This window comes from Abramis brama (assembly GCF_963993115.1).
Source record: "Abramis brama genome assembly, chromosome: 10".
NCBI lineage: Eukaryota > Metazoa > Chordata > Actinopteri > Cypriniformes > Leuciscidae > Abramis > Abramis brama.
Window position 1 is genome coordinate 29,308,256 of NC_139972.1, and position 27,222 is coordinate 29,335,477.

The following is a 27,222-nucleotide window of genomic DNA, read 5'->3' on the forward strand; positions in this document are numbered from 1 at the left end:
ACGTCAAGCTCCACCCATTGGCTCTGCAGTGAGTGAGGACATCAGGACTGTGTGGGGTGGCAATACCAAAGCAAACAAGCATTCTATAAACTATATTACTAAGCCTATATCATATATACTACATACTATAATTAAATACATTATATAGATGCAAGCAGCAATCATTGGGGTACAAGCATCAATGCCCCTCTGGATGATTAGCAATCTAATAGAAATTAATCTTATGATGTTGGTTTTACAGCAAAGTCTTTCTTGAAACTATACTGAATGTTAGAGTTTGATAAAATGGGTTACAGCAACACATGGGTGTCAAAAGAAATCACTCCCTCTTACTGTTAGATTAAATGAGGTCAAAAATACCCCTCTAAAAAGGTTTACTGTCGTAAGGCATGTGATCATAGGCCTATGTGGGCCTATGGGCCTGAAGGGAGAGACATTTAGAGGTCAAAGGTCAACTACAGTAATTCATTCAAACTGTAAGAACATTTTATTAGGAAACCAGTAAGTCTGTAGAATATGCAGCAGGTTCAGAATTAAAAACTAGCCATGTAACACGTTTTGTACTTTGTATCTTGAAACAGACAGTCACAAATGGTGGTGTTTCTTGTCAGAAAATACTATATTTGACTGATGTCACTATATAACTGCATTGGTGTGACATTTGATAAGACCAAGGAAATATTTTTTCATCTTGGTGGGCGTGAGCCTCACAGCAACAAATGTTCTGAGCTTTATGGAAACACCCTTTTCCTTTTCCTTTCCCTTTTTCTCTTCTTGCAAGTAGGTTATTTTCCCAATCCTCTACAGATAACTACAAAAAGGTATGTAGCATGTTAAAGTGCTTTAGAAGACTATGAAAAAATGAAATATTTCATATTTATGCACATAATTATGGAAATTCATTTATTTAACATTTAACTTTGGATTTTGTCTTCATATTGACCAAGGAACATGAAAGCACAGCTGTTACTTCATTTACTTTTCCAAGGTACAGTGTCTGTTTTTCTCTTTTAGGCATGTTTTGGTTATGTTGTGTCACAATAAAAGTTTATATGAAATTAATAATATAATTGAACAGAAATGTGCATAAATTGAGGCTTTTTCCAGGTTAGTCTAATTAGTTGAATCAAGTAGCACATTCCCAAAATCTTACAAATAGAGAGAAAACTTTAACTTACACATAGCAGTCAAAACCGAATTATAAATTTGACACTCACAGGCTTATTCATGTTTTATTCAGGAATAAAATAATATATCCTCAATTCAATCAACATTTGAAAGAAACAGTCAAACCCACAAACCAATGCGCAGAAGCATTAGCCCATGTAAATTGTGTCTATGTGGCGTTGTCGAGGGTAGGAAATACACACACATTTATTTCCTTTTCCTTTAATCCTCCCTTATCGGGCTTATGCTACTCTGAACAATGCCTGAACTTCATATTTTGAGCACTTCTTGCGTTGTTTTTGCTTCTTCACGATGACTTGCTTAATTTAGTCCTAAATTGTAAGTCGCTTTGTACAAAAGCGTCTGCTAAATGACTAAATGTAAATGTAAATCATAGACACTATCGTGACTGAACATGCAGTCAATTTCATTGCTCACCAACTCGAGGAAACAGTATGCCTGCTGCTATATATACTGGCCCTAATCATCAGAAATACTTACCACTTGCTCCATTACTGTAAATCCGTAAATTTCTGTAAATTATGAATGAATGACTCTCTCACCTGTTGCTCTAGTCTTTGTCAACTCGCGTGCTGGTGAGGAAGACTAACAGCTATGGAGATTCTCAATAGGCAATCTACTGATATTCCTGCCATTCCCGGAAGTCAAGTGTTGAAATTTCTGTCAAATTTGAACCACTGAATTTGTAAGCGAATTTGTAAAGCGAAATAAAATGGACCGAAAATTGCCTGTTGAATATTATTGTCACAGAGTCACCAGATCAGCACGCTCTGCCCACTCATTCACTCTTCCCGGAATTCTAATTCTGAAATTTTTAAACAGAATCAATATTTTGGAAGTGAAATCTGAAAGGTGAAAATGGCTTATTTAATTTAATAATGAGACTGTGTGTGAAATGTTTTTTAATTAAAATATTTCACAGCTTAAAGCTGCAGTCCGTAGTTTTTCCTCTTTGTCGCCATCTCTGTTCGAAATCTGCAATTGCAGTTATTTGCGGAATTATCAACTTTACGTGGGTTGTCCATCGGCATGGACAAAGTATCCCTTTAATCATCCCAACCACAGTGCACATACTCTTTCTGAACTGAGAAAAAAGTGCTATTGATCTGAAAGAACAGGCAAACATGTAAATAGGAATTGGCAATTTCCACTGCGATATTTTGCTCAAATGAAACTGTAACACAGCCAGTCTGTTTTCTTTCACACAAATATTTTTGCTGTTTGCCAGATGAGGTCAAATAAACTATGCCTCTCTTGATTTGTGTTGATGTGAAAGTCCAATAATTTTCAAATTTTCTGAAATGACAATAATTGTGATTAATAGTCATTATTATTTTTAGCAAAATAATTGTGCATATCATTTTGATCATTAGCTATCGTGCAGCCCTACTGTTGGTTATACTGCTGACATGACATGAGGAACTGACTTCATACATCCTCAAAAAATGACCCAAGTTTGTTAAAAAATAATTAAAAAGTGGCTCAAAAAAGGTTACAAAGTAAGTAAAAAAAAAACCCCACTAGTATCATTTGTTTGCAGAGGCCTCTCTGTTTTTATCAAATGCAATGAAATTCAGACATTTTAAGTGTCCAATTACATTTTGGAGCTGTATTACATTAAATAATGTAAAGTACTAAGTATAATGTGTCTGTGAATTTTAGCAAGACAGCCGAGCATCAGTATTTCTGGAGGTGAAAGGACGGGTGACAACATTACAGTAATATGTTCAACTAACCACACGTGTCCATACAGCAAACCAGACATCATTCTGAACGGTACTGAAGGAACTGATCAAATAAAGGAGGAGGAGATTAAAGACGGCCTGTGGAAAATCACTCTGACACGCACAAGTGTCGTAAAAGCAGAACACTTGACTATTAATTGTTCTGTAAAATATTATGGTGGCAAAACAGTGACAGCTACAAAAGACAAAAGTGCTAAATGTGAGTAAACACACATATAAACTGCTTTGTGTGTTATTGTTAAGTTCTATTTAAATGTCACATTTGAACCTATATCAGGATCTCATTTTAATTGCAGGTGTTCATGATAAAATAACGATTGAGCCTGTAGTGGCAGATGTCACAGAGGGCGTCGCAAAGAACTTCACTTGTTCCGTCTATCACTCCTGCCAGAGAGAGACTCCAACCATCACATGGAACTATGAGAACATGCAGATCTCAACGGGGAGCAACACACTCTCTGGTTTAGATCGGGTCACCTATTCCAACATAACCTTTCTGGGTTCAAAAGACGACCATGGGAAGAAATTGATTTGCACTGCAAAATTTTCTGGAGGAAACCAAACCTCTGTTGCTTTACGTGTACAACGTGAGTAATTTATCAGCATCATGTATGATGTACAGTGGGTACGGAAAGTATTCAGACCCCCTTAAATTTTTCACTCTTTGTTATATTGCAGCCATTTGCTAAAATCATTTAAGTTCATTTTTGTTCCTCATTATTGTACACACAGCACCCCATACTGACAGAAAAACACAGAATTGTTGACATTTTTGCACATTTATTAAAAAATAAAAACTGAAATATCAGACACTTTGCTGTGACACTCATATATTTAACTCAGGTGCTGTCCATTTCTTCTGATCATCCTTGAGATGGTTCTACACCTTCATTTAAGTCCAGCTGTGTTTGATTACACTGATTGGACTTGATTAGGAAAGCCACACACCTGTCTATATAAGACCTTACAGCTCACAGTGCATGTCAGAGCAAATGAGAATCATGAGGTCAAAGGAACTGCCTGAAGAGCTCAGAGCCAGAATTGTGGCAAGGCACAGATCTGGCCAAGGTTACAAAAAAATTTCTGCTGCACACTGTAAAAAAAAAAAGAAGTAAATTTACAGGAAACGGTCTGTATTTTTTACAGAATTTTGCCATTTTGACATTATACAGTGAATACCTGTTATTTTACAGATATTTGTTGTAATTTAAAGGTCCACTATTAAATTTACAGGTAATTGCTTTTATTTTGGTTTTACATTTAATTTTACGTTTTTTTAAAGGAAATTCTCTGTAATTTTACAGGGTTATGTGCAATTTTACATAAAAAAATAAGTAATATTTTTCAGATTATTTAGAAAACAATTAGAAAACAAAGAAAATAAGGTATAACTGCAGAAATCAGCAGTCACTTAACATGTTTTCCTTAAAGATTATTAAGCATGTGGGGGTTAAAGTGAGTTTTAAGATTTGTACACACATTAGGCAGGCCTATTTAATTATTTATAGTCTTTTAATTTTGTCTTGCAAATAGATGTTCATTTTGATCATCATTTGTATTTGCCCCTAAATTTCATTTAGACCTATATTATTTTATGTCTTTTATGAATATTTTGCTGCACATTGCGTGACTTTGTGTGCGTTTGAATGTGTGTGTGTGTGTGTGTGTGTGTGTGCCCGCGCGCGCGCAGATTCAAATTATCTGCCATTACGTTTCCGTTGCTTAGTCCCGCCCACAATGGTTAGGTCAGATCGTCAAGGGCAAGCGGGGAGATTTGAATTCAGTTTATGCTCGTGAAGTGGTCGTGGATTGTGATCACAGTGGTTCAAAGCTATAATCGTATTAGACAGAAGCAGCCGTGAGCAGGAGTGCTGAACACATATTAGTTATAGACCGGTGTCAGTCAGTCCAGAAATAACGCACCCTTTTTCAGTGAGCCTGGTTCGTCACAGCAGACCTCATCCCGACCGATCAACGGCTGAGGTAAGAGTCTCATACTACATGTGAACGATATTTAGGGCCCAAGCCGAATTGTTTAAGTTTAAAAACATCCAGAATGTTTTTTTAGTCCAAAAAATAAATGAATTATGTCATTCATAGTGCTATACTGCCCTCTTGTGTTCAAAGTCAGGTTGGCCTATTGTATCTATATATATATCTATATTTTTATTTATTTATTTTTTGTTACATATATATATATATATATATATATATATATATATATATGTATGTGTGTGTGTATGTATGTATGTATGTGTGTATGTATGTATGTGTGTATGTATGTGTGTGTGTATGTGTGTATGTATATATGTGTGTATGTATATATGTGTGTATGTATATATGTGTGTATGTATATATGTGTGTATGTATATATATGTGTATGTATATATATGTGTATGTGTATATATATGTGTATGTATGTATATATATATATATATATATATATATATATATATATATGTAACAAAAAAAAAAATATATGATGATGATTATATATCACCCCTAATATATATATATATATATATAATCTCGATGTGCTCTTGCCAAGTATCGATATTAAAAGCCGTTAGGGCGGGCGTACACGGTGCGAGTTCGGACACTCGGGAGGTCGTGAGATCAGTTTAACTGATAATCGAGTCAAAGCAGCTGGTACAAGGCACGATTGTCCTGCATGAATTTTATCCCGAGCCGGCAGCAATCACGTGGGCTTTCGCGCTAAACCGTCATGTTGCGAATGGGAGAGAGAGAGAGAGAAAAGTGTGTGTGTGTGTGACAGTGACAGTGTATGCACACGCTGTATGGTTGCTGCCACTGAGGTATAGCCCCATCGACGTGGTTGTGTATGATTTGGCAATAGGGGACAGCTGGTGAAAAAACATGTTTAAAAATTATCGGGAGGTCGGGAGGTGCTTGTAACGTGCTCGGCTCGGCTTGTAATTCCTCTCACACGCTACGAGCCGCGACCATGCGAGCATCACCGATTCCACTCGATTTCTCCCGAGTGAAAAAAATAATCTGCAGCAAAACAAAAATAGTATCTGTGACTGTTTTGTTGCAACTGATAAGACACAAGTTGTTTTTGTTATTGTGTTTCATCCAAAAACGAAATGGAGATTCATTTTCCTAATTATAAAAAAAATCGCCATATCGTGATATTATCGGTATCGTGAACAATGTATCGCGTATCGTATCGTGAAGTACCCAGTGATTCCCACTAAAGGCACCAGGGTGGCGGTGCCACCGGCTTGTGCCCGCAATCGCTGCTCGCAACTATATTTTATATTACATTTGTGTTAAGTGGTTAGACAGTTTCCATGCTAACGTTAGCATTCTTAAATGATGTTCAGTCATAACTGGCGTCAAGGGCAAAACACTGAAAATGCAGCATGCTCTTTCAATTATCGATCTGTGTTAAGAAAGATCAGTTGAACCCACATCTCTAACTTGTTAACTTAAATATCTAAAACAAGCTTTAGTAGACTTGTTATTCATATTAAAGTCTATAATTGTGTATAAAATCTTCGTTATGATAGTCAGTAACATTAAATCAATCTCTTAAATGGCGGGACATTTTGAAACACTGTCTGGAAGCTGAAAACTTTTCTCTTAAAAAAACATACTTTATTTTATTATAGTAAAATTGTAGTAAACGTGTTTTTTGGCGGATTTTTACCATTGTAATAACCACAGTTTTACTAAAAATAGGCCTACCGTGTTTCTTTTGTTTATTTCGTAATAGTTAACGACGTGACTAACTTTATTAAGACCGTTAAGAAATCAAAATATTGTAACTTAACGTACTTGTTGATAATGATACAGGAAAGCCTAGAACAGGAAGACTAGAATATGAATACAACATGATGAACCCCTAGGTGTAACTGATGCAGCTAAGTTAGGTCACAGTAAATCATATTCATTTAACGTTACTTTCTATAAATGTAACTTAGCCAAAATCACATGGCAGCTCAAAATATTACTGTTAGCCTTTCCAGCTCAGCTTCAAGATCATAGTCAGTTGAGTTTTTGCATTGTCCCCCCCCCCAAAAAAAAAAAAAACTTGCTGTGTACTGTGCTAGACTAACTGGGACTTGTCACTGCACTTGTTGCTTTTTATTATCTTTAATTATTATCTTAATTGGTAAGTCACTTTGGATAAAATGTAATGGTAAATGTTAAAATAAGTTATACTGTAAAGGTATACGGTAATTGCCTTTTATTGTGGATATTTTTACATGTTCTAAATTATATAGTAAGCTTCTATTTTCTATCAATCACTTATCTTGATGTTTAGTGTTTGTTCAATTACTAATACTGTAAAGGTGCAGGTATTCTGTTCTCATACATTTAGTTAATTTAAAAGAAATTGACTGTACATTTGCTATTATTAAGAACTTAATTAGAGATTGGTCAAAGTTGTGAAATTGGATCTGTACAAATAAAAAATAAAACTGTAAATTTACAAACATTTGTATTTGAATGTATGTACTTGTGTGCATTTTAATACATAATTTCATTGTTATTTTACACAGAAAAACTATATTAAAAGAAAATTACTGTAGATAAACAGCATTATTATATAAAATAATTTTATAAAATCTTAAATTTACAGTATTTAACTTTTTTTAAAGGTGTATATGTCTTTTCTAAACGTTAAAAATCCCAATAATTACATAAGATTTAATGTAATATTAAAGATACAATCTGTTATTTAATTATGGAAAATTACTGTATTTTAACGAGATTGTTTTTTGCCGTTATTTTACGGTAATTTTTTGGCGCCCCAGCTGCCGGAATAATACCGTTTTTCACATTTATTTTTTTTTGGTTCCTAAGAGCACAGTGGCCTCCATAATCCTTAAATGGAAGACGTTTGGGACGACCAGAACCCTTCCTAGAGCTGGCCTTCTGGCCAAACTGAGCTATCAGGGGAGAAGAGCCTTGGTGAGAGAGGTAAAGAAGAACCCAAAGATCACTGTGGCTGAGCTCCAGAGATGCAGTCGGGAGATGGGAGAAAGTTGTAGTAAGTCAACCATCACTGCAGCCATCCACCAGTCGGGGCTTTATGGCAGAGTGGCCCGACGGAAGCCTCTCCTCAGTGCAAGACATATGAAAGCCCGCATGGAGTTTGCTAAAAAAACACCTGAAGGACTCCAAGATGGTGATAAATAAGATTCTCTGGTCTGATGAGACCAAGATAGAACTTTTTGGCCTTAATTCTAAGCGGTATGTGTGGAGAAAACCAGGCACTGCTCATCACCTGTCCAATACAGTCTCAACAGTGAAGCATGGTGGTGGCAGCATCATGCTGTGGGGGTGTTTTTCAGCTGCAGGGACAGGACGACTGTTTGCAATCGAGGGAAAGATGAATGCGGCCAAGTACAGGGATATCCTGGAAGAAAACCTTCTCCAGAGTGCTCTGGACCTCAGACTGGACCGAAGGTTCACCTTCCAACAAGACAATGACCCTAAGCACACAGCTAAAATAACGAAGGAGTGGCTTCACAACTCCGTGACTGTTCTTGAATGGCCCAGCCAGAGCCCTGACTTAAACCCAATTGAGCATCTCTGGAGAGACCTGAAAATGTCCACCAACGTTTACCATCCAACCTGACAGAACTGGAGAGGATCTGCAAGGAGGAATGGCAGAGGATACCCAAATCCAGGTGTGAAAAATTTGTTGCATCTTTCCCAAAAAGACTCATGGCTGTATTAGATCAAAAGGGTGCTTCTACTAAATACTGAGCAAAGGGTCTGAATACTTAGGACCATGTGATATTTCAGTTTTTCTTTTTTAATAAATGTGCAAAAATGTCAACAATTCTGTATTTTTCTGTCAATATGGGGTGCTGTGTGCACAATAATGAGGAAAAAAATGAACTTAAATGATTTTAGCAAATGGCTGCAATATAACAAAGAGTAAAAAAATTTAAGGGGGTCTGAATACTTTCCATGCCCACTGTATGTGATCTCTCCATGTCTCTTTATTATAGTGCTATCTTATCTTTTTTATTTAATAAACTTGATAACTAAAGAAATTTCAAATTATGCCTTGTTGTAAAGTTTGCACAAACAGTGCTTGATCTGAGTTGAATGGTTCACAGAATTATGTGTATACAGCAATGAGAATACACTGTTTTTTAATCATAAGAAACAACATTTATTAGATAGTTCATGTCAGATTGTATTGGAGACTTGAAACATATTATTTAAATGTTAGTTTGTCAAGAAAGTTTTGAGATTTCTGTATTTCCTCATTTAAATAAATAGGGAGTTCTGTGGGAGAGGCTCTCCATGGGAGATTCCAAGCAGGAGGGACATTCTGTCCCAGGCTAGGGGGACAATCTTTCACCCCCAACCAGAGATCCAGTTCATAGATTCTGGTCCGTTATTAATACCATCCCAAAGGCTAGGGCTCCCTCTACTATAAAGCTGTATGCTCTTAAATGGTATATTTTCTCATCATGCGTGAGCAATGCCATCTTAGCCTAGCTTGATTGCCCAGTTGTTTCAGAACTGGAGTTTCTTCAAGATTATCTCTCAGCTGACTCCCGCTACCCTTAACCCTCTGGGGACCACAAACGCGCCCGCGCGTTTTGCTCGTTTTTTTTTTTTTAGCAATGAAAATAAACACTAAATGCTCTGTTAATTTTGATCTTTCATTTTCGTGTAATACATCAATCGATCCTGTTCAGTTTCTATTTTTTTTCTGTATACTCACAATAAAAATAAAGTGTTTTGCTTTTTGACAAATAAAGAAAAATTTACATGATGCGATTTCTGCCTTCTCTCTGTCAGTAAACTCCCATTTGAAACGCGTTCGAAAATGATCTATAACTCCGCGAAAATTCAGTCAAACAGGCAAACAGACCCACGGGCATAAAGCTTGAGATCGCATCTTTTAAGTGAAGTCATTTATATAAAAAACAAATATTCTCAGCTTCTGTAATCTGTATAAAAAGAGAGCGACTCCTGTCGAGCTCATTAGGAGCTCATTCACAGTAATGTGACCACTCCCCGGAGAGCGCGTGCTATTCAAACGCAAATTCTGAGAACTATTTCAGAGTTGTGAAACGCCCACATCAGCTGTAAACAAAGCGCGTCGCGACTCCTCGCGAGTGAGACATTATAGCCTACCTTATGGAGAAAATATTCCTCAGAACAGTGCTGATGAGGAGCAATATCTCCTGAAATGAGGAGCAGATTCCGCTGAGGAGTGAGGTAGGCTGTTTTCTTTTCTCACGTGTGGAATAACGTTATGGAATAACGTTAGTGTAGGCCTATGTAAACCGCAAAAAGATGAATCGCATTTCTATAATATGACTCGCCTTTCTGTGAGATGAATGAAGGGGACATATTTGTAAAGACTGTTTAGCCTAAATATGAATCGCGCGTCTGTGTGTGAAAGAATAAACTGCTTTGCTATAGCCTACTGAGATGAGTAAAAATCGACTGGAATAGCCTATGTTGAAATAAAATGTATTTGTATAAGCAACGTATTAAACTGCAAAAAAAATACTATTTTTGTCAAAAATAAATTCATAGACTAAGATGTTAGATGTTCCAATGTTGGCTATATTTAAACTAATGAATACATATGATAAAATGTAGGCCTATAATCTTTTTTTTTTTTTTTTTTTACAAAGAAAGAGTACACTTGAAATATTGTTGAAATTGTAATTATTGTTGTAATTGTAACATTTTGAATAAAATAGCAAAACATATTTACAAGAGAGATGTAAGCGAAATCTTAAATGGTCAATATAAGTCTTCTTCTAAATACATCTTTTGTCCTTGCATTGTGGCTCAGTCAGTTTCACACCTGAGTGAATGGCTCATTATACAGAGTGGGTGGGACATTCATAATCTAAGGTGTAAACTACTCCTCCCCCTCGCATATTGGCTTTCCAAGCAAAACCTGTTTTACACCATTTAAATCAATGTATTTTTTTTTTTTGTGAACGATAAAGCAAGACTATTTTTACATCATTTTGAAGCTAGAACTCAAAGGGACAACATCAATTAGTCAAAAGTCTTGTGGACACATTTTTAATATGTGTTTTGTGGTCTTAATTCAGCAACTTTCATTTTAATTTTTTTCAATAACCACGCATAAACATTATTCTCTTAAAAATACAAACATCTACATACACGTTGCTCGCATATTATGGTAGCCCTGTTTGTGCTATATAGAGTGAATTTACACCTTTGCCATTAACATGTTTATAAATAACTGAAAAAAGCACAAATGTCAAGGCATGTCAGAACATCTCAAGGACCCCAAAAACAGCTTGGTCCCCAGAGTCACGTTTGGAAAACTGACCAACCATTCTTCATTTACTTACCTTAATTTCAATGTGCATTTAAGGTTAATGTGGCCGTTATTTCATCTAGCCACAACCAAATTAAAGGGGTTTCAGTGGAGAAACATATCCTGGTGTCCCGTTTCTTGTGTGGTGCTAGATGGCTGAGACCTGTCCGCAGACCATTGTATTGGACCACTGCAGATCTATTGTATTGAAAGTGTTGTTAGATGCTCACTTTGAGCACTTAGAGTCAGCCTCTGTGAAGCTTCTTACCCTCAAGTTGGCTTTGCTGATTGCTATTACCCCACATAGCTGATTGCTATAATCACATGTCATTTTAGACCAAAATCAGGTGGACGTGATGCTCAAGATCACAGCGTTGACTCGTTCCTGTGTGGTAATACCGTGCAGTTTCAAGATGGAAAAAGAATATGTCACCGGCCTCCAGTTTCTTTGGGTCACCAAAAAAGATGGCTACATGTTCCACACTAATAAGGGCAACATCTTAGACAACTTCAAAGGCCGCACAAGGCTCCTGGGAAACCCGGATGAACAGAACTGAACTGTGGAGATGGATGATGTGCAAACTCATGACAACGGGCCATTCTGCTTCAGAGCAGAAAAAGAAAACGAGAAATACAGTTTCAACAACAGCTGTGTGTTCATTATAATGCAGGGTGAGGATTTGTACTACTTGTGAAAAGTTGCATTTGCACCAAGTGTAATTCATTCATCACCTCCCAGAACTAATATAACATATTTGTGTTTCTTGTTAAAAAGCATCTCCCAACAATCCTGTGATGTCATCCCTCCCTGAAGACATCGATCCCGGGACACGCGTCACCGTCAAATGCTCAGTCAACCACACATGCTCCTCTCACCCTCCCAAAATCAGCTGGAGTGTCCCAACAACCCAAGAAACTATCAGCCACAATCACATGGGTGAAGGCGTCTGGGAAACAATGTCAGCTGTGATCTTCATTCCAACTGGATATGAAGAGAAAGTTGAAATTATCTGCAGTGCCAACTTTTGGGGTGGTAAAACACATAATAATACTGCCTTCCTGAGTGTTAACCCTTTTGCACGTAAGTTTAAAATTTTCTAGCTGAGCCCTCAGCATGAGTTTTTTAAGGTGACAATTATTTTAGAACGTATCATCTTATTTCCATGGCGATGCATCATGCTTGTTACGTGACACACCACAGCCACAATAGTGCTGTATGACAGATGTATTGCTTTTATTTAGATTTTTATATTCAAAATAATCACAAACTTGTTAACTATATCATGAACTATATCATCTGATATTCCGAATATAATAAATAAATATATGTAAGTGAAATATATGTGTTTTGTTGCTTAAAAACCTTTATAATGATCATGTTAGTTGATCTACAGAATAATGCACGACAGGCGCCGCCATGTTAGTTTGCACCACAATTAAAGGGATAGTCCACCCAAAAATGAAAATTAGCCCATGATTTACTCACCCTGAAGCCATCCTAGGTGTATATGACATTCTTCTTTCATACGAATGCAATCGGAATATTGACCGGCGACAGACTATGACGTCACTACTAGTGCTACCCGGAAGTATAAGTGCGGTGCCTAAAGAACATGTCATCCTCTTTTTGTCTTCAGGGACTGTTTCGTTTGTAGCTTCCACCTGAAAACAAAACGTAATCATGGCTTGTGAAAAAACGCTTCAGAAAGTGTGTGGATCCTTGTCAAAGATATTGACACTTGATGACACAGAATGTGCATTTACTGTTTGGGCTCAGAGCAAGCACGATCAGTTCTTGAGGGAACTTCCTTGTGCCAACTGTGAGTTTTCCCTTGAGAAAACTTCGCTCTCATCTGGCCCTCTTCTCGAGGGTTTCAGAGGGAGTTCGACAAGGAGTTTGAGAGAGTTGTTTATCTACAGAGTTTATCTACATCAGCGAGCAAACTATGCTGATGTTGAGGGGATGCACGAACAGGGGTATGTGTCAGTGCATCAAGTGACGAGGTTCGCAAACTATCTTGCGGCTCATGAGGCATCGACACTAAGTGCTCTTTAAACAAACATCACGCTTAAATGGCAGGGCGTACGTGATGGCGGGTCTGGCTGGTGATGCCTTGCACACAATGGCTGTGTTGCAAGCATACCACACTGATCTGCTGAAAGATTTGGACCAAGGTCGGGGTCTTTCCCCAGACACAGTGAATGCACTACAGATTAGCTCTCTGGGCCAGCAAACAAATAGCCGCCGCGATCGGACGAACTCGATTGCGGCGATGGTGGCCAGAGAGAGGCATCTGTGGTTGAACTGGATGACATTGGGGAGAAAGAAAGCTTTTCTTCTCGATGCACCAGTGTTGCCTTCTGAACTTTTCGGCACCTCTGTCGAGATGGTGATGGGAAAGTTCAGAGAGGCGAGGACGCACTCAGCTGCATTAAATCTTGCATAACACTGTGGTCCGAATCTGCACACTTCCTCACCCCCAGGCGCTTCTTGAATCAGCCCTGAGGCTGGACCTGTGATGAGTGATTCCTTCAATTTAGAACCCTTCTGTAGGTCTGGCGTCGTTTGGTAGTAAGTGCGCTCTTTCAAGCTTTTTATGGTGATAGGCCTCCATTTTGTGAATATCGTATAGGCCATCACTCTACAGGCAGCAGGTTGAGCTCTGTAGGTCTCCTCCCTTTACGAGAGTTTTTTTAGTAAGGTTGAACAGTAGAACTCGGTTCCCTGTTAGACAGTATTAAGGGGTGTGTTAGGTAGGGTTTTATAGAATAAAAATAGGGCCCTGAAGTTTCCATATATAGGTAGGCTATGTATACCCTTCCCATAGGCCTTCTCTGATTTAGAGTCATCAGGCTTATATAGTGGGTAGTGCCAATCTGTGGTAGTGGACAGGTTGGCCTTATTATATGAAAAAAATTCTAGCCATGCCACCTTCATCCGACCATCAAACAGACATTTCTGCATGAGATGGCTTCCTCCCTATCTGGAGTTTTTCTGCTGAGGCCACCGCTCTGTCAAGCTCCAGATAGAACCACAAAATCATGGGAGGCCCTCGTCGGGCCACCTTGATTAGCCACCTTATACTAGAGCAGTAGTTCTCCTCTCAATTTAGAGAGTTGTTTTGAGATCATAGCTCTGAACATCAGACATGTAATATTCATGTGTCGGCCCTCATGGGGCTGCCTCGATATCTGGCTTAGGCTTAGTATCTAGGATTTTTTGGTGGCGGTCTGCTAAGCATTCTCGCCTCAAGCCTCTCAGTATCTGAGTGTAGGTTCCTTAGACCATCAGGAGATTGTATTCCTGTAAACTAGTTTTTCCTTGTACTGGTCTCCTCTTACTACAAGATTCTTCTGGACAAGGCCCGCCTTTTGCATTAGGTAAAAATGCTAGTGATGTAACAGGGTAGATAGCAGCAAAAAGCATCCCATGCAGATATATAATGGGCATTGTCAGGTCTTTCTCTCTAGAGAGTAAGAAGCTGTGTGCTCAGGCCTCCACCCTTTACAGCATTGAGTGTAGTAGCTGGCAGCAAGGCCTTAAGTTGAAAAAGGATTTTTCTTCTGAGCCCTTTGAATAAAATAATTCAAGTCATAAGGTTGAATGCCGTTGGCCACTTACTGAGGCCTCCATTCCCTTGGGTTTAGTAGAGAATATAAATATGTCTTGTAAAATACAAGATAATAGGCTGCGACCCTGATACATCCTTCAGGGTCATGCTGATAGTGCTCCCCTTGTTAGGGTCATTAATTAGAGTACTTTGCTACCCATAGCTCGTTGTTTATCACCTTTCACGACCCAGGCTCAGGTAGAGACAGATTAGTTACTCCCTCCCATTTGGGATGGTTGAGTATGCTCCCTTTGAGCCAAAGCACTGCCCGAACTGATGTCCGCGACATTCTAAGCTGTAGGCCTTACATTAGGCCTCCTCGATCCTCCGGTAGCGTAAGATTGTACTTTCCTTACTTAAATGTACTTTCCTTGCCAGAAATGTCTGTGAGAACACATAGGCTTCTGAAGGCTAGCTATGCTAATATCTTCACTATCAAGTAGTTAGGCCTTAACAGGCCTCCTGGAAGGTGGCTCCCCAACGAGTTGGATGGGGAGCAAAGGCATTAAGTATTACGTTGCAGGTCCTATGGAACCTCCCTGATTTTAGTCCACAGCCTGGTCAATACTTATCAAGTTGAGCATAGTGTTCCAAAATCTATCTGAGGATCACTCTGTTTGAATACCTAACTCCCTAAGGTTGGTCGGAAGGTCGAAGGACTCTTACGAGGCTTCCCTGTTAGATCAGCCCTAGAGCTGGAGGCGCCTTCCCTTTTTAGGGTCCCTTTTAGAGTGCCCAGCCTCCACATGGCTTTGGAAGCACTGTGTAGATCCAGGATCGAGTAGAGTCACTCTCTATGATCCAGTTTGTGAGTGAACTACAGCCATTAATTGGAGTTTTTCACTATTGGATTTTGTGAGAGACTCTGTTTAGGAAACAGACAGGTTGTTGGCAAGACTAGGTCAGTAAATTTGACCAGGTCAGCCTCCCTGGTGGCATGTGGGGTTGACTTTATGTTCCCCTCAGAAAGTGACTGGACGGGACTCCTTTCGGACCCCTTGGCCATATTCCCTTAAAGGAACCCCTTCCATGGAAGCTGTTGGTTCCAAGCATTTGAGTGGCCTCGGTAGGCCTTTTGTTGTTCTGAGGCCTCTTTGAGGCTTATAGCTTGGGCACTGACCATAGGGAATAATGTTACTGACAGCCTTTATATGACCCGAAGGGGGAGTGTTTCTTGGCATTTTCACTGTAACGGCCATTTCTGACGTTTCTGTCACAAGCCATAATTGGCATGCACTCCCCTCAGCATGGTGGGATTGTACATCGTTCCCCATAGCGTCATCGACGCAGTTCAAGTTCCCTTTCGAAAGGGAACATCTAGGTTACGACTGTAACCTTGGTTTCCTGAGAACAGGGAACGAGACACTGCGTCGCTAGCCATGCCTCGGGGATGCCTGCTGAACAGTCCCTTTAAACAATAAGTGGATGACATGTTCTCTAGGCGCCCCTCTTATACTTCCGGGTCGCACTAGTAGTGATGTCATAGGCTGTCACTGGTCAATATCGATTGCCGTGATTGGATAAGCTTTTCAGACTCCAGTTCACGTGAAGGGCGTTCCCCATAGCGTCATCAGGGAATAGTGGTTACAGTTGTAACCTACACGTTTTCAAATTATAATACAAAAGATTATTATTTCTGCTTCCATAGACATCAGTGTGTATTTTACACATTTTTAATATGTACTCTTTGCACTTATGTGTATTTAAATGTCTGAAACCTTAAATAAACATTGTGGTTGAAAACACTGAATAGTTGCGATATGTGACAATTGCTGAGTCCATCTCCTGCTCAGCTTCAACCAACACACAAAAGCACATTTGAATTTAGCAGTTGATCACGTGATACACTAATTCTAATCAAACCGGTGTGATCATACACGTCAAAGGAGTATAAACTGATACAGTAACAGCCAAGATGTTTTAGATGATCTTTGATTGTATATGTAAATGAGTTTGGCTTGTGCCTGTTAGACTAATCCATTTTGTAATATGGCTGATCAAATAGAAACTTCATGCACTTCATTAATCCTTTTACAAACAGGTGTTCAAAGGATCAAATTGAAGACTTTCGGGCTTTAGCTATTGCTCCATCACTTGTGTTCATCCTCATTTGCATACTGGCTGGAGTATATAAAAGGCGTCAGGTTTGTATGTTTTTTGTTTGTTTGTTTGTTTTTACTTTTACTAATCCTTCAGAATATCTCTGTCTCAAACCGACTAGTGCCACCAAGATGTCAAAATCGCATGGTTTCTGCTGAATTTTCTCTCATACCCAAATTTGGTTATCTTGAGATTAGGGGGGATGGGTCCACCTCAGTTTGAAAGTTTAAATCGCGTTCTGGGGTGAGAAGTGCCAGTACGCAAGAAAAAAATTGGGTATGCTGAAGATTAAAATATAGAAATGCTGTTACTGCACCACACTGTCGACACATTTGACAAATGATAAATGGAGATATACTGTATATATCTTTTTTTTATTATTATTCTTTTTCACCATGCACCTCAGTGAGCCAAAATCCTACTAAGAGAGTATATTATTTACTTCTACCATCACTTTATTAAACTGTGGTAACATATTCAAATTCTAAATGCTGCCCATGTGTTATTGACTGACCTCTGTGTCCCTGTTTATATTTATATATATATATATATATATATATAAACAGGGACACAGAGGTCAGTTAAAGGGATACTTCACCTCTGGAAAGATGAATGTGTATTTAAAATAGGTCATTTATGTAGAAGAAATGTGAAGAAATTTTTGAATTTGGAGCTTTCTAGACTGAGAAAAGCCAGAAAATGTATTTTTGGCTTATGTGGATGAAAGACAACAACTCCCAGAATGCACTTGCTTCGCTGCCCTAGGAGGCCACTCCCAAGCCACGCCTACCGGTTAGAGAGCGCAGTTGAAAACAACAAGGTTAGGCTACTAGTGAGTCTCCGTGACGAGTTTGCCCGGGATTTCGAGATCGCCCAAAATGTCCGGGATTCGGCTTTTGCGTTCTACAGTCGCCATTCATTATGTTTACTGTGGCGAGCAGGACGAGGCTGAGGGCCGCGGGAGAACGGCGCGAGCCCGGTGGCGTCATTACTGAGACGCACCGGTCTCGTATCTCTCACGGAGGAGCGGGAATTTTCTTAGCAATGATAAAACGCACATCAACCGATTACTTGTTTAGCGTTCATGTAAACTTTACATTTAGATTCACCAATCAGAATGAATTCAGTTAGATTGAAACAAAAGGTGTGCATGTAAACAATGAATGGCGACCGCAGAAAGCAAAAGCCGAATCCCGGACATTTTGGACGATCTCAGCGGCCGGACATGTCCGGGAAAAAGAGGGTGGTAACCCCTACTACTCAGTTTTCTCCTACTACTCAGCTTTCTCCACAGAATAAGAGCCTGCTAGCTTAGCTTCTAAAGAAAGACAGCTGACACTGTGTACATTCTGTGAGTGAGATCCCACCCTCTATGGACGGGTTGAAAACATGCGGAACAGCTCCTCCTACTGGCTGTAGTCTTTAGCCTCTTGCCAGAAAATCCTCCGATGACGCAAAATGACGATTTTTGCGTCATCTGAGGATTTTTTCCAGACAAAAAATACATAAATCTCTCGTCTCACGGGGATATGAGGGTGGAAACCACGGTAATTCAAAAATATTACAGGTTTTCTACTAATACAAAGCTTAATGCTAAATCCTGAAGTATCCCTTTAAGGGTTATGATTATGAGGTCAATTACACCAACATGGACAAACTCAACATGTATGGAAATGTCTAATGATAATATACAAAACAAGGTTCAACACAGTGTTTTTTTAAATGCTCAAAATATGCTCAGCTGATTGTATACTTTCAGAAATATAATCACTCTCTGTTTTTGAGTCTGTGGCATGTATTGTTTTATCAATGCTTTCCAAAATGTTTATATGAGAACATATCTGTTACATTCCACGTGTGTTTTTGAATTTTGTATGTTTTCTCTTTTCTTCTCTTTCTCTTTATTAACTTTTTCTCTCCTTCCCTTTACTTTTTCAATTTCTTCTTTCTACCCCCGTCATAATAAAAGTCCTCACAACAACATCCACTTTAACAGAATAGATACTGCTGAATTAACATTCAAACAACGCACTGGATCCTTCACTGGAAACCGAAAGTGACTCACTCTCGCTAAATGTTTACTTTTTGAATTCTTGCTCTGGGAACAATTAGTCAAAGGAAATTAGATATAGGAAACAAAAGTCGACTCCATTATGACTAAAAGTTGCTAAGAAGTATTTCTTACTAAAGCAAGGCAGTATTTGACTCTGGTCAAGCGTTTGCAATAGCAGACAGGTCTGAGTGACCTTTGACAGCAATATGCCCAGTGCATTATGGGTGTTGAAGTTTTCAAGTTCAAGTTCACGTTTATTGTCATTGTCATTCACAAGGAATAGCAACGAAATTATGTTGGAGCATACAACAACAGTACATGGTATATATTAAAGTGCACTAACACCAGTGCAGATCCCCTTCAAATAATAATAATAATAATAATGATGATAATAATAAATACCCCCTGTGTAAACATGTACATCAAAGTATATGGTTGTTAAGACACAGAACCAGTGACATTCACTTCTTTTCTACTTATTTGTCAAAATAATGTTTCTGTTTTCTCTAGTCAGGTAGCACAGATATAATTTTTCCACTCCCTTTTACTGTCTAGGTAGCCAAATTTAATCGAAAGGCCATTTTGCCAGCAGTGAAGTGCCCCTTTAAGACAGCATGTTAAATAAAGTACATAAATGGAATAATTTTTGTGCTGCAAGTGCTTCTGTGCTGTCAGGTTATATGAGAATGTGCTGTCTGTATTATTACTTACTGTTTTGTGTCTTTGTAACAATAGTGAAAGAAAACTTGTATAATCCTTATCTGACACAATAGCAGGTTCAGAACACGTTTTGTACTTTGTTTTTAAATATACCACTTGTGTATTTTAAAGATCGTAAAACAGACCCTTTTGTCAGAGTCACAAATGGTGATGTTTCCTGTCAGGAAATACTATATTTGACCTATGCCACTATACAAGTGCAGTGGTGTGATGAGCCTCGACAAGGAAATCTAAGCCTCACAGCAACAAATGTGCTGAGCTTTATGAAAAACATTATTTTTCTCTTCTTGGAAGTAGGATCTTTTCCCAGTCCTCTACAGAGGACTTCTAAGAAGGTAAGAATGAAAAAAAAAACGCTTTAGAAGAAGTCTGAGGTGAGAGGAAAAAATATAAATTTATTTAAAAAAACTGAAATGTAAGTGGTAAACTAGAGTTGAGCAATGTTGTACAGAATGCTGGAAATTCATTAATTTTAACCATTATTAGCATGTAATTTTGGATTTTGTCTTTGTATTGACAAAGGAACATGAAAGCACAGCTGTTACTTCATTTACTTTTCCAAGGTACAGTGTCTGTTTTTTCTGTTTTATTCTGTTATATTTATTCATATAATTTAACAGAAATGAACATGAATTGAAATGTACATAAACAGGTTTCTCAGGTTAGTCTTCTCAGTACACTCAAATACCACATTCACAAAATGTTACACACACAGGGAAAACGTTAGTCAAAATCAAAATGATAGCCTACGTCTGATTCAAACTCGGAGTCATTCATGTTTTTTCAGGAATAAAATAATTTGAAGCTATAAGGCAGTCACTAATATCCTCAATTCAACCAATAGTTTCAACAAGCCAATGTGCAGAAGCATTAGCCTATGCAAAGTAAATTGTGTCTGTGTGGCATTTCGAGGGTGTTGTCGAGGGTAGGAGATACATGTGCCTACTAGGTGGGGATATCAAAGGAATACAAACCAAGATATAGGCTTCCCAAAAACTATCAGATCACGTACTAAATACAAACAAAAATTATGTCAAGTACTATGGCTAAAAACAAACTCTAGGGCTTTTCACACTGTGTTTCATATCTGTAACATAAGGCCCTTACACAACACCGTTTTCAACTAAAAATGTAAAACTTTGTATGGGTTTTGGCCGTTCATTTACACGACAACAGCGTTTTGGGTGGCTGAAAACACAAACTTTTGAAAACGGTCTCCGTGTGAACAACAAAAATGCAAATCTCATGCACATGCATATGTGTTCAGTCTAAAGTGTTTCATCGTCATCTAATGGCCTGGCAGCAGAATACAGCATTTTTAGTCATTTTCGTGGATTTTTCATTAATAAAAGAGGATTTCTGCACTTTTATTAATCTTTGTCTCAATAGCTGATTGACTTCGAGTGAACTTTTGTATTTGATGTGAGATGGGGGCGAAAACCAAAACGTTTCCAGTAGACAAACCACTAGTAGCTGAAATGTCTCAGTTATAGTGTTAAAGGATTAGTTCACTTTAAAAAAAACTTTTGCTGATAATTTACTATAAAATAAAATAAATTAAAAAATAATATTTTAAAATAAAATATTTAAAATATTAAATAGTGACAGAAAACACAACAATATATATTATGATCATGGACATGCTGGAGCATTAACATTAACATGTTGCGTGTAGTGTTCGGCCAATCGATGACACTCCAAATATGCGAAGGATGACCCAATGTGAACATGAAGAAAGATAACCTAGGGTTTAGAATGACCCAGGGTTAACTATTTCAAGTGTGGAAAAATAAGTGTGTCTTTTGTGTGGATTTTTTTATTTTTAATCACATTTCTAAACTGCTGCTAAGCTAATTTTTTTTTACTCTGACTCACTTAAGCTAAAGTAGCTCTTTTATGTCAGTGATAGACCTTTTCAGGGTCAGAAGGAAGCTACAACATTATTGTCATAGACACTAGTGAATAAACATTTATTGACAGCCAACCTGAGTAAACAGGATGCCTGCAAGATTAGAGAAGGATGCTTGACATGTCGATAACATTTTATGACTGACCTCAGTTAAATGATAAGCAATGTTTTTCTTTTGCAAGGAAATTAATTCGAGATCACAATAGAAGATCGTTTATGTTGCGATCAAAAGACAATTTAGAAGTGATCACGAAAAAAAAATCCCAATTACATTGATTCTTATAGATCATTTTGTTGAAATCATAGTGTGAATCCATTAAAATAATGGAAACAGATTTTATTTTGCCTAGTTGATGTCAAATTTAGCGAATCAGTAACTTTCTCATACAATTCATCTCTTTTTATCCAAAGGTCAAATTAGCAATGAGAAGATTTAAAAATCATAACCAAACATACAATAAGCCATACATATTTACACTAAAAGTTTACAACAGTCACAGAGAGCTGAATCTACTGACACTTGTTCAAACTAAGTGCACTATTGTACTTAGTGTACAGTGTACACAGTTCAGTGTACTATTACTAACAGAAAACAATATGAGTGAAATTAAATGCTGAAAAATGCCAGCTTAAATTAACACACAGCCATTAGGCTAATGGCTCCCACTTTTGTCCCACAGGTGTTCTGCTGTTTGATACTTTAGCATGGGAAGTGAAAATGCCGAAAAACATTCATGGCCTCCAAGGTTCCTGTCTGGTTATACCATGTTCTTTCTCTTACACATTGTATCCACCCAAAGACCCACGTAGAGTTGTGTGGTATCAGTGGGTCTCTAAAGGCTATCCTTTAGTTTATGATCAATGGAATCCAAACAAAGTCATTGAAAAGTTCAGAGGAAAAACTGATTTATATGGAAACACAAGTAGGGATTGCAGTCTGCTGATCAAAAACCTGGAAAAGTCCCACAATGGAGAGAAATTATATGCATGGATTGACCCTGAAAATGTTGTATGGCGCACCTTTGCATTTTATGATGTCACCTCCACAATAGTAGTTGATGGTATGTAAATACTTTGGTCTTCAAATTTACCTGACTCTTGATCTGGTTATGAGAGTGTGTTGATTAAATATGACATTTTCATTATGTGTAGCAAGTCCACTGCAGCCCAGCATCAGTATTTATGGAGGTGAAAGGACGGGTGACACCATCACAGTAGCATGTTCGACTTTCCACACGTGTCCATACAGCAAACCAGACATCATTCTGAACGGTACTGAAGGAACTGATCAATTAGACAATGATCATCTTAAAGAAGGCCTGTGGAAAATCACTCTGACACGCACAGGTGTCGTAAAAGCAGAAAATTTTACTATTAGGTGTTCTGTAACACATCATGGTGGCAAAACAGTGACAACTACAAGCGACAAAAGTGCCAAATGTGAGTAAACACACATATAAACTGCTTTGTGTGCTATTAGGTTCACTTTAAATGACCTATTACAAGATTTCAGTTCAATTTCAGGTGTTCATGATAGAATAACGATTGAGCCTGAACTGGCAGATGTCACAGAGGGCGTCGCAAAGAACTTCACTTGTTCGGTCTATCACTCCTGCCAGAGAGAGACTCCAACCATCACATGGAACTATGAGAACATGACAGTCTCAAATGACAGCAAAACACTCTCTGGTTTAGATCAGGTCACCTATTCCAACATAACCTTTCTGGGTTCAAAAGAAGACCATGGGAAGAAATTGATTTGCACTGCAGAATTTTCTGGAAAAGACTTTACGGCTTCTGTTGTTTTACATGTGCAATGTGAGTGATATTTTAGCATCTTGTATGATGTGTGTGATCTCTCATGTCTTATGTCATATTATTTTCTTACACTCTAAAACTTCTTACAATCCAGAATAGAAGCATGTGCTTTGTTTTTCCCTCTAGCTCCTGCTTACATCATTGACTTGCCTTTTAGTTTTCAGTATGCTAATAATAATGTTTAATCCTTTTAGCCCCTTTCATTAATGAGGCAGACCCATTCCTTACTGAACTGAAGACTATTGGTCTGTACATCCTGGCACCTTCACTTGTGTTCCTCCTTGCTTGCATAATTGCTGGAGTCATCATATTCAAGAAGCAACAAAGGTAACTCTTTATATATGTTAATTCAGACCAGAGATTCCCAAAGGCCAGGTTCACACAGAAGCAGAATACAGTTATAGAAGCAGAATACAGAATACAAAGTTTTGTATTTGAGTCCTTACTACAGTTACGTTCACACACAATTAATAATGGGTTCTAAGTGACAACCGCATTCTATAACCAAACGCACACCCGTAAATTTTCGCATTCTCGTAAAACACGTGCTGTGTGAACAGAATGGATCCAGACTTGACAACTAGTTGTATGTCATGTCATACAGTGTGAGAAAGACGCTCTGCGCTGCAAAAATACATCTCCCATGTGTTGTGGGTTTTCTGTATAACTTACAGCGATGGAGATATGAGCTGTGTGTCATCTGAAGGTTTTAGATACAGTCTTTGCTCTCCACTGGAGCTGCTCCCGTCAGTTTTGTGATCTACGTGCAAGGCAAATGCTCTCCACCCGCACTGTAAAAAAAAATTACATCCCCAAGTCAAAAATTTCAAGTGACCGATAACATCTAAATTTTTCAATTAGTCTGACGTATTATTTCTCATTGAGCCAATGTTAACAGACTATTGCAACAAGAATTTCACTTGGGCCAATTGAAAAATGTAGATGTTATCGGTCACTTGAAATTTTTGATTTGGGAGGGTTAGAAATTTTTTACAGTGCGGATATAAACGTTGATTAATAAATATTTGACGGATGAACTCTCGGCTTGATTGGACTCTTGTCGTATAAAAAGTGATTTGTAGTTTTATGGATGACACCATCTTTGATATTACTTTGATCACTGTCGCTGTGGTTAATGGTAAGAGAATAGCAGAAACTGAGGTGAGCCAGTTTGTTTGAGCAAACACAGTAAAACATTGAGCGTATGACAGTAATGTGTCCAACTAAAACATGTACATAAATTGCAGGATGTGGTCCATCCTTGGGAATAACCACTTTGAATAAAAAATAAACTGCTTTCCACTTTTTAAAAAAAAAAAAAAAAAGTGGTCTCTTGGCTCAACATGCCTCCAATGAGGGGTAAATTGAGCCTATGGAAAGAATAAGTTTGAGCCACATGGGGGTAGATTGTATCATTCATTATGAACATTTTTACCTCATTCAATATCAAATGACTTCTTAAAATCTGTGTGTGAGCCTTGCGATGGACTGGCCATCCATCATGTTTCCTCGCCTGTGGCTCCAGATGCTGGGTGAGGATCCAGCTCCCCGTGACCCTAATAAGAATAAAGTGGTTTGAATAATGGAATGGATGGATGGATGGATGACTTCTTAAAAGTATTATCTAAAGCTAAAGTCTACAACTTTAAAGACCTCCTTCAACAAGGCTTATTAGAACAAAATAAAAGTTCAATTTGAAGAAATTACAGAACCATGAGTAGTTAATGACAGATTTTTCATTTTTGGGTGAACTAACCCTTTAAGTCACATATAAAAATGTCTTCATTTCATTACATTAGATCAAACTAAGTAGCATTTTCAAACAAACAATATAGTCTATAGTATAGACACTACGTTTTTTTAAACTATCTTTCAAATTTGAACCTAACAAACTTTTTGTGAAATGTTTGAGTGAAAAGTGTGCTTGTACTATATTTCTTGTGCTATATTTGTGCTGTATAATCAATACCACTTGTTGTGATATTTTGTTAAACAATGCAAATATATTAAATTTTTAATTGTGGTTCAAGTGTTTCAAGAATACATCTGAATTTGATACATTTGGTTTACATGAAGATGATATTCAAAGACTTGTGTCTTTTTCTGTCCATTTCCAGGATATGACAAGTTTATAACCTCAAACTTTTTTTAAGCCGTGTTGTTAGCAAATGCTAATGAGTTATTCTGAGAACAAAGTAGATGACCTCTAATAAGTTGTCATATCAGTTACCATATTTGGATTTGTATATGTTCATTGGACTATATGCAAGCAGGGCTTATCTATACAATATAATGTTTTGCATTTACTCTCTTGCTCTTTTGCTGCTTGGTTAGATGGTCTTTAATCATTTTATTTTCTGTACCTTCTTTAAAAACATGTATTATGTAACAGTTCTAAATCATTTTGAAAATTCACATTGATATGCTGCAGTGGTGTTTATCACTTTTAGTCAACATGCAGCAAGTAGGGTAATGAAAAGCATTTAACTGGAGGTCAAATCAAATAGGAAATAAAATAAAGAATAGAAATAAAAAAAAGTTTGACATAACATCTGTCCCCAGGTCAAAAGATGCATGTGCGGTGACAGGAAACAAGCCTTTCTCCAAACCTCGTATGCCATCACCAAAGAGGTACAGTACACTTGTACCCATAGAAGTATCTGAAACTAAGCCTAACTTAAATGCATTGTTAATAAGCAGTAGTAACAAAAAAAGAAAATATTTTTGATATTTAAGTGGAATAACCAAATTTTTATTTTTTTCCCCATGCACATCAGTGACCCAAAATCCTATGTGAGTATATTATTTTCACAGTGTTACACTATGGAAAACATATTCTGATCAAATGACAAATGCTTACTTAAATATGTTATTGATTAATGTCTGGCTCTCTGTTTTCTCTTGAAATATTCCATGAAGAATTATGATTGTGAAGCTGAGTATACCAACATGGAGGAACTCAACATGTATGGAAATATCTGATGAAAATGCTGTACATCAAAGAACTAAAATGGGCTCAATACTGTTTTTAAAAAGACTGACACTGTCAGACTCCATTAACCCTTTAGAACCTGAAGCTAAAATAGGTGTTTTTCACATATTTTGATTTTTTGACTGTAAAATTCTAAAACAATGCTAATTTCTTTCTAAAACAATCTTGGTGTGCTTGGTTATTTCAGTTATTTTAATGTTAAATGTGCATTAGCACACTGTTTCATTTATTTCTCATAATAGGATATCACACTTTTGTTGTATTTAATGAAATGTTTAAGCTGTATCCGATTATTTTGCCTCACCTCACCTTCTTTACCTGCCTGTACATGGCACTCTGATGTATCATTATGAATTGTATCTATACAATTATGCTGATTTAAAAAAAAAAAAAAAAGTTTTCTACTGCTTTTGTACCTAACTATTAAATTTGATTAAATCATATAGTTACTTCCAGTTGACATACCATTTGTTGCTTTGGTTGTCTTTATTTTATTTGTTTCTGTCTTGTTTTTTCACCTTTAACTCCTTGCTTGTAATGTGCTGCTCACTGCAGAGCCAAATGCCTTTCTCAAAAGCACTGTGAGTTAAGTTAAGACCATCATACTAGAGACCACCAGTGCCAACAGTTCTACGTCTATTTAAAAAGCTTTTGGGAAGCCCAGGTCATAGTGAGGTTGGACCTTCAAGCTCCACTCATTACATCCAGAGAGGGGCAGCTGGACGTCAAGCTCCACCTATCACATCTAGAGAGGAGCAGCTGGACGTCAAGCTCCACC

The 27,222-nt window shown here is 37.7% G+C and overlaps 1 protein-coding gene across 3 annotated transcripts; it reads left to right on the plus strand.

Annotated features, from left to right (window-relative positions):
- Positions 1-673: 673 nt before the first annotated feature.
- On the plus strand, positions 674-26,849 carry LOC311091485 (sialic acid-binding Ig-like lectin 12). 3 transcript variants are annotated; one of them, XM_084127435.1, is made up of 16 exons: positions 675-821; positions 948-988; positions 2,851-3,132; positions 3,230-3,520; positions 11,578-11,913; positions 12,017-12,322; positions 16,894-16,996; positions 20,023-20,060; positions 20,248-20,288; positions 22,315-22,695; positions 22,787-23,074; positions 23,159-23,452; positions 23,647-23,779; positions 26,015-26,083; positions 26,230-26,245; positions 26,372-26,849. In XM_084127435.1, the coding sequence occupies exons 9-16, from the start codon at positions 20,252-20,254 to the stop codon at positions 26,432-26,434; spliced, it is 1,281 nt and encodes a 426-aa protein (XP_083983561.1). In that variant the 5' UTR covers positions 675-821; positions 948-988; positions 2,851-3,132; positions 3,230-3,520; positions 11,578-11,913; positions 12,017-12,322; positions 16,894-16,996; positions 20,023-20,060; positions 20,248-20,251; the 3' UTR covers positions 26,435-26,849. The 3 variants fall into 3 exon arrangements, with proteins under 3 accessions (XP_083983562.1, XP_083983560.1, XP_083983561.1); XM_084127436.1 differs by having other exon boundaries at positions 674-821; positions 3,211-3,520; positions 16,894-20,288; XM_084127434.1 differs by having other exon boundaries at positions 674-821; positions 16,894-20,288.
- The last annotated feature ends 373 nt before the right edge of the window (positions 26,850-27,222 follow it).

Bases quoted from the DNA above. Each gene is read 5' to 3' on its own strand.
- LOC311091485 (XM_084127436.1), top strand. From the start codon at position 20,252: ATGAAAGCACAGCTGTTACTTCATTTACTTTTCCAAG. The intron at 23,453-23,646 runs GTGAGTGATATT...TAATCCTTTTAG, and splicing joins TGTTGTTTTACATGTGCAAT to CCCCTTTCATTAATGAGGCA. The intron at 23,780-26,014 runs GTAACTCTTTAT...ATCTGTCCCCAG, and splicing joins ATATTCAAGAAGCAACAAAG to GTCAAAAGATGCATGTGCGG.